The 11,055-nt window shown below is 43.3% G+C and overlaps 1 protein-coding gene across 1 annotated transcript; it reads right to left on the bottom strand.

The window, feature by feature from the left end:
- Positions 1-8,551: 8,551 nt before the first annotated feature.
- On the bottom strand, positions 8,552-10,384 carry LOC148578886 (uncharacterized). Its single transcript, XM_088500252.1, has 2 exons — positions 9,622-10,384; positions 8,552-9,534 (listed from the first exon to the last, which is right to left on the bottom strand). Exons 1-2 carry the CDS (start codon positions 10,382-10,384, stop codon positions 8,552-8,554), a joined length of 1,746 nt encoding a protein of 581 aa, XP_088356378.1.
- Between the last annotated feature and the right edge of the window lie 671 nt (positions 10,385-11,055).

Below are 11,055 nucleotides of genomic sequence, written 5' to 3'. Positions count from 1 at the left end.
TTAACTGGAACAGAACTTGATAAGTATATTATACTATCATCTCGTGTATCTTTAATAATGAAAATGTATACTGTTTACAAGTAGCAGAAGAAACTATGTAATTAATAATCTGTAAATGAGCTGAATTTGCTGCAACTTTATATGAAGATTTTAATTAGTTAATCCATGTTGTAACCAAACATATGTAACTACTGTATTTCATTATTCTAGGTTCCTACTATAAATGCATGTGGAATTGATTTGATTCACATCTTTCATTTGTAATACATCTTTCTATTTGTGATATAAGGATTTAAAAATAGGGATTTCGAATAGTGTATTAATTAATGAATTGAAATAGTATTTCAATATAAATACGTAACAAATCTATATACATATTTCTGTATAGCCTTTCGAAAATTTCATTTGTACAAAAGGATTCCTTTCCTCATGCAAAAAGAAAGATCGTAAACTCCATTTGTTATAGGTTTAATACACTCAATCACTCATGATGAATTTTTATATATAATATAAAAGAATATATAGAAATTGGAATTTATGATCTATATATATATATATATATATATATATATACATAGTAATAAAAAGTTGAAAGCTACAAATTAAAAGCTATGCGTTTTTCGTGGATCCAAAAGTCAATATATTCTCTTTGTTTTACATAATGTGAAAAAACAAACGTCACCAAATTAATGTGAACTCTCACTGAAAATCAAAGATATTTAAACATGACTCTCATTATAGCAATTTTTCATCATCATCGCTAGAAATGTAAGCTAGCGTGTTGAGTAAACATTTTCTTTTTCTAGTACAACTTGAACATGACCGAAGAATAATTCATGAAGCTGAAAATGGCCCTTCTTATATTGTAGGTCATGTTATAACGTAGCCTAACTATCCATTTTTGGCGTTACCTACGAGAAGCTTTTGTTGTTGGTCAATTATATTGTAGCTTGCTAGCTTTGCTGCCTTCAATAGACGTTAGAAGAATTCAATAATGAAAATGATATTTGTTTTATACAAATTCATTTTCTCTCGTCTAGCGTTTGTTTTGAGGTACTGAGACAGAGATTGAGAGACTGAGACTCAGTATTATGTTTGTTAGTTCAGAGACTGGTATTAAAATTTCTATTTCTGTCTCCAAAATTCCAGTATTTCAGTACCTTCAAAAAGTAGGGACACATGGGACTAAAATTTTTAAAGATGGAGACTGAAACTTTAATAACATTTTATACCTAAAATACTTTCATTTCAATTAATTAATTCTAATTTTATCCTTTATGCAAATTAAATTAGAGTTTCATTCTTGTTTCAATTTCTGTCTCCTATTTTACACCAAACAAAATACTGAAATTTATTTCAATCTCTATCTCTTAGTCTCTGTCTCTCAATTCTCAGTCTTTCTGTCTCTTAGTCTCTGTAACTTTTTGACAAACATGTCCATTCATTTAGTTTTCTTGTTATAATTAATGTACTTTTTTTTCTACTATTTGATCTCGAACTAGACAAGAGTAGACGTTAAAGTTAAACTGTTTTATCTATGTGCTAGAATGTGGTTTAGATTACTTGTCATAATTAGTTATTATTATTATTATTATTATTATTATTTTGGTTTAGTAATAGACTCTACTTTTCTTCTTTTTCTTTTAGTAAAATGGAAATGTAATTATGTAAGCCCATGAACTATTTATTACCTAATGGGCAGGTGTTTTGGGTCTTGGTAATGGGCTGAAGTTTATTTCAGAGTCTCAGACCAAAAATCAAGTTATTATAAATAGTCTTACATACTAGCAACTTCTGCTATAAAAAATAAAAAATATACCATATAAAATCCCGACTTTAAAACAAAAAACAAAACTCATACAACTTAAATGATATTTATACATTAAAATAGAAATGTATATTCTGCATAATTTTTGGTGTATACATTTCATATTATTTTTATAATATAAAAGATAAGTGTTCATACCCTGGCCCAATAATAAAGGTCTAGGATCCAAGCAAAAAGGCCCAACCCAAAGGGTTGGCCCTCACCCAGTACCAGCCTTCATCCCCAGAAGTCGGTACTGAACACGACCTGCTCCAAAGAAGTCGGATACGAGGGTTAGCTGGCAGATAACACTCATTCGAATGAGTAACTGCCCCTAGAAACTCTCTAACCACTTCATAGAGCCATATCTTAACCTCCCTAAGATATGGGAACGGTTATCCACCTAAAAAGGTGGCACTACTTCAGCGGTGGTTATTGGTTCACCACTATAAATACACTGACATCATTCAGGTATCACTAAGTTCCAATACTCTCTAACCTGCTCACACTCTTGCTAACTTAGACATCGGAGTGTCTTTGCAGGTACCACCCCCCATTCTCTCTCACATACAAGTCGGACGGAGGAACACCGAGTACCAGGTCCACTCGAAAGCCACCTCCTTCATACGTTTGGGCCAACCAACGCCATCCGACCCATTCATCTCCGGTTACCCACCGTAACATTGGCGCCGTTGCCGGGGACCCGAGAGATCAACCAGTGATGGCAGATAGATCCCCTGAAGAGGGTCATGTGGAGACAGATTCTGAACAAGAGAATCTGAACACTGGAAACAATGAGGCAGACCAGACCCTTCACCAGGAAGCCAATGATCAACACAGGGAAGGCACCTCCGGAATCAAAAACCCGAAGGTAAATTCCTCGGAGGGGCGCGAATCAGAAAAAGAAGGACCATCCCACGCAATTGAGCTCATGGGATTAGTCCACAGTCGCCTCGAGCAGCTAGAACAGGAACGGGAACGACAAAAGGAAACCGAAAAGAACCTAAAAGAGGAGATGGAGCGACGAAAAGAGTTAGAAAGAAAACTCTTAAAGTTAGAATCCTCCCTCAAAGGTTAGAACTCCCACGACGGTAGAGAAGATTCGCCTTTAGGAGAGAAAGATCCTTTTAGCGAGGACATAATGAGGGCAAAAGTTCCGAGAAACTTTAGAAGCCCCGATATGGACCTCTATGACGGAACCACTGATCCAAAGCATCATCTGAGCAACTTTAAAAGTCGGATGTATCTGGCTGACGCCTCTGACGCTACGCGATGCAAAGCTTTTCCGACAACCTTGTCAAAAACAGCGATGAAGTGGTTCGACAGCCTCCCTCCGAGGTCAATTACCAGTTTTGAAGACCTCTCAAGAAAGTTCTTGATGAGGTTCTCCATCAAGAAAGACAAAGTAAAACATGCACCAAGTCTCCTGGGAATAAAACAGGAGATCGGGGAGTCCTTACGGGCCTATATGGAAAGGTTCAACAAAGCATGTTTGGAGATTCAAGACCTGCCCACCGAGGCAGTCATCATGGGGCTAGTCAATGGTCTTAGAGAAGGTCCCTTCTCACAGTCCATATCAAAAAGATACCCCGCCTCTTTAAGTGATGTACAGGAAAGAGCTGAAAAGTACATCAATATGGAAGAAAATGCTAGGCTAAGAGACCCGAGTTTGCGACCCGGTCACCCTCCCTCAACGAAAGAGAGGGAGAGGGAAGCTAAGAAGAAGGAAGAACTCGGCCTCGATAGGCCAAGAAAATATCACTCTTATACTCCACTGAAAGTTCCTGTAGTGGATGTATACAGAGAAATTTGCAATACCGAAAGGCTGCCTCCTCCCAGGCCCATTAAAAATAAAAGAGGAGGGAGCCGCGGTGATTACTGTGAGTACCATAAAATATATGGGCACTCCACAAACGACTGTTACGACCTTAAAAATGTGATAGAAAAACTGGCCAGAGAAGGTCGGCTTGACAGATATCTCATAGAAAGGTCGGACAATCATGGAAAAAGAAAGCGAGATGATATGGATAGAAGAGACCCACCACCACAAACTCCGGAGAGACATATCCATATGATCTCAGGAGGGTTTGCGGGAGGGGGACTCACAAAATCCTCTCGTAAAAGACATCTCAAGAGAGTTTACCAGGTCGAAGAGGGGTCCTCCGACCTTCCAACCATTTCATTCACAAAGGAAGATGGGCGAGGAATAATCCCTGGGCACGACGACCCAGTGGTAATTACCATGATCCTGGCAAATGCCCATCTACACAGAACACTAGTAGACCAAGGAAGCTCAGCGGACATCCTCTTTAAGCCCGCTTTCGACAAACTAGGGTTAGATGAGAAAGAGTTAAGAGCCTACCCCGACACCTTGTACGGATTAGGCGACACGCCAATAAAGCCACTAGGATTTTTGCCCCTCCACACCACCTTTGGAAAGGGGGAGAAATCAAAGACTCTGAGTATAGACTTCATAGTCATCGACGTGGGGTCGGCCTATAATGCTCTAATCGGCAGAGCTACCCTTAATCGACTCGGAGCGGTGGTATCGACACCCCACCTCTGCATGAAATTCCCGACCTCAGCGGGGATAGCAACGGTGAGGGGAGATCAGAAGCTGGCAAGGAAATGCTACAATGAAAGCCTAAACCTGAGAGGAAAAGGCAAAGAAGTTCACACAATAGAGCTCGGTGGAACAAGGATTAAAGAAGAGCTGCGACCACGACCCGGAGGAAAAACCGAGGAGATTCAGGTCGGAGAAGAGGAAGGAAAAAACACTCACATAGGAACCAACCTGGGGGAAACCCTAAGACAAGAATTGACTAAGCTCCTAAGAGATAATTCCGATCTCTTCGCCTGGAAGGCCTCCGACATGCCTGGGATAGATCCAGAACTCATGTCCCACAAGCTCTCGGTCTACTCGGGATCTCGACCTGTACAACAACGAAGACGCAAGCTCGGCCCAGAACGAGCTCTAATAGTAGAGGAGCAAGTACAAGCGCTCCTAGAAGCCGGTTTCATCAGAGAAGTCAAGTATCCAACATGGCTAGCCAAGGTAGTGCTAGTCAAAAAACAAAATGGTAAATGGAGAATGTGCGTCGACTATACCGACTTAAATAAGGCATGTCCCAAGGACCCTTATCCACTACCAAGCATTGACGCCCTAGTAGACTCTAGCTCGGGGTATCAATACTTGTCGTTCATGGACGCCTACTCAGGGTATAACCAAATCCCCATGTATGAACCAGACCAGGAAAAAACATCATTCATCACGCCCAGAGCTAACTTTTGCTACGTGGTCATGCCATTTGGATTGAAAAATGCAGGGGCCACATATCAGAGGCTGATGAATAAGGTGTTTGCCCCTCACCTAGGGAGCTTAATGGAAGTGTACGTCGACGATATGCTGGTAAAGACCAAGAAAGAAGTCGACCTCTTGTCTGACCTTTCACAAGTCTTTGACACCATAAGGTTGCACGAGATGAGACTAAATCCTGCAAAGTGCGCCTTCGCGGTGGAGGCAGGAAAATTTCTAGGATTCATGCTAACACAAAGAGGGATCGAAGCCAATCCCGACAAGTGTAGAGCTATCCTAGAAATGAAAAGCCCGACTTGTTTGAGAGAGGTCCAACAGCTGAATGGCCGACTAGCAGCTCTCTCCAGATTTTTGGCAGGATCAGCACTAAGATCCCTTCCACTGTTCTCCCTATTGAGAAAGGGACACCAATTTGAATGGACTCCCGAATGCGAGGAGGCGTTCCAGGAGTTCAAAAAGTTTTTGAGCCAACCTCCTATTTTGACCCGACCTGTAGCCGGAAAAGACCTCGTCCTATACCTATCCGTGGCAGACAAGGCTGTCTCAGCAGCCTTGATAAGAGAAGACGAGGACGGTCAACACCCAATCTATTTCATCAGTAAAGTTCTACAGGGCCCTGAGCTAAGGTATCACAAATTAGAGAAGTTTGCCTACTCCTTAGTGATAGCCTCTCGAAGGCTACGGCCTTACTTTCAAGCTCACACAATAAGAGTCCGCACGAACCAACCCATGAAGCAAATCCTCCAAAAGACGGATGTTGCAGGAAGAATGGTTCAATGGGCAATAGAGCTCTCCGAGTTCGACTTGAAGTACGAAACTCGGACGGCGATTAAAGCCCAGTGCCTCGCCGACTTCATTACAGAATATGCAGGGGATCAAGAGGATAAACCAACTACATGGGAACTCTACGTAGATGGATCCTCCAATAAAACAGGAAGCGGCGCAGGCATAATATTGGTAGATGAAAGGGGAACCCAGATAGAGGTCTCCCTCAAGTTTGAATTCCCAGCTTCAAACAATCAGGCAGAATATGAAGCCTTGATTGCAGGATTGAAGCTGGCAGAAGAAGTCGGTGCTACAAAGGTAATGGTATACAGTGACTCTCAAGTGGTGACCTCCCAAATAAGTGGAGAATATCAGGCAAAAGACCCAAATATGAAGAGATACTTGGAAAAAACTCTGGAGCACCTTGGGCGTTTTGCAAAAACCAAGGTCACGCACATAACTCGGGACCTAAATAGCAGAGCAGACGCCCTATCCAAGTTAGCAAGTACCAAGCCAGGAGGAAATAACAGAAGCCTGATCCAAGAAACTCTCCAGGAACCTTCAGTGGTAAAAATGGAAGACAAACAAGAAGTCTTCGAAGTGGTCGGATTAAATCTCGGATGGATGAACCCCTTGGTCGAATACCTGAAATTCGACATCCTCCCCAAGGAGGAAAAGGAGGCCAAGAAGATCCGAAGGGAAGCACAACACTATACCTTGGTGAAAAATATTCTCTATAGAAGGGGGATATCAACACCATTATTAAAGTGTGTACCGACCTCAAGAGCCACCGAGGTATTAGAGGAGGTACATAGTGGAATCTGCGGGAACCATCTCGGAGCAAGGTCATTAGCCAGAAAGGTGATCCGAGCTGGATTCTACTGGCCAACCTTGCAGAAAGATGCCACAGACTTTGTGAAAAAATGCCAACCGTGTCAAATGCATGCAAATTTCCACGTGGCCCCCCCAGAGGAGCTCATCAGTATCACCTCCCCATGGCCCTTTACAAAATGGGGAATGGATTTGTTAGGTCCTTTTCTCCAGGCGCCAGGACAAGTCAAATACCTAATAGTGGGAATAGATTATTTCACAAAGTGGATAGAAGCAGAACCACTGGCCACCATCACTGCACAAAGAAGTCGGAGGTTCCTCTACAAAAATATAATCACAAGGTATGGGATACCTCATTCCATTACCACAGATAACGGAACCCAGTTCACCGACTCCACCTTTAGAAGCCTAGTAGCCAGTATGAACATCAAACACCAGTTCACCTCAGTGGAACACCCACAAGCCAATGGGCAAGCCGAAGCAGCCAACAAAGTCATACTGGCAGGGCTGAAGAAAAGATTACAAGATGCGAAAGGAGCTTGGGCTGAAGAGCTCCAACAAGTACTATGGGCTTACAGAACAACCCCCCAATCCGCCACTGGAGAAACACCCTTCCGACTAGTTTATGGCGTAGAAGCCATGATCCCAATAGAGGTCAATGAGCAAAGCCCAAGAGTGATTTTCCACGACGAGATCGGGAATATACAGGGGCACAAAGAGGAGCTCGACTTGCTCCCCGAAATCCGAGAAGAAGCCCAGATAAGAGAAGCAGCGTTGAAGCAAAGGATGACCGCGAGATACAACAAAAAAGTCATTCGAAGGAGTTTCACCCCAGATGACTTGGTCCTAATCAGAAACGATATTGGAGTCAACAAATCAGGGGAAGGAAAGCTCGCTGCTAATTGGAAAGAACCATACAAGATCAACGAGGTCTTAGGAAAGGGCTATTATAGGGTAACCGACTTCGACGGCAACGAGTTACCAAGATCATGGCATGCTTGTAATATGAAAAGGTACTACAGCTAAAAGCGAACCCTACTCCCTGATGTACTCTTTTCCCAATTTCATGATTTTTTCCCGAAATCAAAGGGTTTTTTCTGAAAAGGGTTTTTAACGAGGCATCATAGTAGGGGCTAAGGGAAAATAAATTATCAAAAGCCCTTAGCAGCAATAAGGTACCTCCTCAATTAATAAAGATCTCTTTCAGTTTAAATATCTCTTTTAAATTTCCTTTTTATTCTCTTTCTACGAAACGCGCCAATTTAAGCTCGACAAAACGTGAAAATCCCATGAACCGACCTAGATGGTCGTCAGGATAAAACGACGAGGTACAAGTCGGCGTAAAGAGGCTATAGAAGTCGATCATGATAAACTCGGGAGCAGTCCGACTCATAAGTCGGAATGCGAAACCGAGTAAAATTAAAATGAATCGCAAAAGTAGCCTAAGTCACGAAAAACTCAATAAAACAAAATTGAGTACTAGGAATAACAAAAAGAGATAGGAAAAAACTAAGAAAAAGTTGTAAGGCTGCCTTGAGGATCAAAGAGATTCAGAAAAGCAGGCAAGCCCCAAAGAAAAGGTTTTTTCCAGAAAAGATCAAAGAGTCAAAAGAACCACGAACAGAAAAGCATGCGCGCATAAGGTAACTCAAAACCCTTATCCAAAAAAAGGGCATTTATTTAAACGCTAAATTAAACCCTTATTAAAAAGGGTATCGAAAATTTGTTTTGTTTACGGCCCTGAAAGGGCAAAAAATTGTTGCAAACATCAACAAATAAATATAAAAGAGTTTAAAAAGAGGGGCCTACAGGCCGGGCCCCAATAGCCAAAATCACTTCTTAGCAAGAGGAGTAGAAGGATCACCACCACCAGGACCAGGAGTTGGAGAGAAAGTCGGAGGAGCGGCAGAAGAACTCGGAGCGTCCTTAGAGCGAGGAGGGGACTCTATGATCCTCTGCCCCCGAGTCTTCAAATCAGACTCAGACTCCACCACGGGGACAGGAGGATCCACGATGGCACCATCAATAACAATCTTATCAGGGTCCAAAGGAGAAAGGTCCAAGTCAGGAGCAATAACTCCGACCTGCTCCTTAAAAACCCTCCAAGCCTCATCAGCACCATCCGCAATAGAGTCCTCCAACTCGGTATAGGCCTTCCGAGCATTCAGCAAGTCATTCTTTACAGACACAAGATCAGCAAATAAACTGTTGTAGCTGGCTTGTGCTGCTTTCCTCAAATCCACCTCCATGTTGCATTGGGCTTGCAACTTCTTCTCCTTCTCCCGGAGGCTGTCCCTCTCCTCCTTCAGCTTGGCAACTTCCCCCTCCAACTCCCTCTCATGCTCCTGATATATGCGAAGCCTGCCTTCCAGCTCCTCGACCCTCGAGGTCGTCCCTAAAGAGCTGATAGGAGTCTTCTCAAATATATCTAAGAGTTTGCCACAAACCCCCGCCGTCTTGAGACTCTCCTCAACCATAGTGGTGAGGTAGTGCCGAACAGAAACATCATCCATACTCATACGAGCATGAGGATAAATGTTCTTTCGGACGAACGCAAGAGCGTCCGCCTCACCAGAAGCGCCAGACTCTAAGGTCTTGCGCTTCTTCGGCTCTGGTTCAGGAGTAGGTCGGACAGAAGGGGGTGTCAGAGAGGAAGCAGAGGAAGAAATTACAATAGGTTGGGAGGGAGTCCCAACGTTCCGAGGAGGAGGAGGAGGAGAGACAACCGCCCTAGCACCACCAGATTTGGCACGAGACTTTGCCTTGGCTTCCTGAACCCTCTGGTAAGACTCTTGAGCGTTTTTCTTTGCCATCTCTGCAAAAACAAATTGGTAGCTAAAAGTCAGACAAGTCGGTAAAAGAAATTGCAAGTCGGAAATAAGTGAGAAACGCAAAAAGCTACCTAGTTGTGACTGGACAAAGGCCGGCGACCCCTGGAGAAATTTTTTAGTATCATAGTATGGGTCCCTCCCCCACACTTCTCGGAGGAACCCTACGATGGCCGCCTCCACTTCGTCCAGGTCGTCCAGACCATATTTCTCACAGGGGGAGGCCTCTAACCAGTATAGAGGAAAGCGAGGAGAAGAACTCTCATCTAAGAAAAAGGGGTGGTGACCCTCTACTGCTTGAACTTTGAAAAAATAGCTTTTAAAATCGTGAAAGGATTCGTCAAAAAGGGTAAAAAGCCTCCGACCTTGTATGGCTCGGAAGGACACCCACTGTTGCTTATTATTTAGCCCACTGAAGGGCTTGGTCATATGGAAGAGATAGAAGAAAATCCTCAGAGAAGTCGGGAACTCTAAGGCCTGGCTGATAAATTGGTAAATTTTCAAAAAACCCCAAGAGTTGTGGTGAAGCTGGGTGGGAGCAACCCGGCAATGACGTAACACAGACATTTCAAACTCTGAAAATGGAAGAAAAACGCCCAAACGGGTGACCATACTCTCATACATAAAAAAGAAATGAGGGGCCGCCTCGTCGGCCCTCCCGAAGCAAACCCGGTCTTCTGAACCCGGGACTACCAACTCATACTTCGGCTCATCCTCTTCAGAAGTACAAATTCTATGGTGAGTACGAAGGTGGGTGATAAACTCGGTATCGACTGAAGGCTCCTCCCCTAGGACCGTGACATCAACCCACTGAGAAAGAACATCTACGGAAGCCATTTTCTTTTCTTAAAAGGGGTGACAAGAAACCTACAAAAAGAAAAGGAAAATCAACACACGGTCTCTAAAGGGAGGGGGTACGGAACTAAAGCCTACAAACCAGTCTACCTACAAAATAAAGGCACGCAAATAGAAAGCATGTTACAGAAGGGAAAAAAAAGCTAACCTTTAAGTCTGAAATCAAGACTGGAGGAAGTAAAAGCCTTCGAAACGCAAGAATGCAGCACGAACGAATGCAAGGGAAATTTGAAAGATCGCAGAAACGAAACAACGAAAGAGAGGGAAAGTATTTATAAGAACGTTAGGGGCATAATGGTAAAATTGGGGCAATCATTAATGAAGATGTACCGATACCAAGGCCATTAAATCCTTACGCACACCCCTAACGGACACGACGCTTGATTAGACGTAACTGTCAGAACCGAAAGGTCAAGAAAAATCACGTCGGTTCTTAAACCATCACGTCGGTCCTCTTGAAAATCGGCTACGACCCCGAGTTGAATACTCGAACCCAAATCCTAAAAAGAAATTGGGCTCGAGTAGGGGCACTGTTCATACCCTGGCCCAATAATAAAGGTCCAGGATCCAAGCAAAAAGGCCCAACCCAAAGGGTTGGCCCTCACCCAGTACCAGCCTTCATCCCCAGAAGTCGGTACTGAACACGACCTGCT

Source organism: Arachis ipaensis, chromosome B1 (genome assembly GCF_059453495.1).
Source record: "Arachis ipaensis isolate K30076 ecotype BB chromosome B1, ASM5945349v1, whole genome shotgun sequence".
NCBI lineage: Eukaryota > Viridiplantae > Streptophyta > Magnoliopsida > Fabales > Fabaceae > Arachis > Arachis ipaensis.
This window is presented reverse-complemented; position numbering and strand designations above follow the sequence as displayed.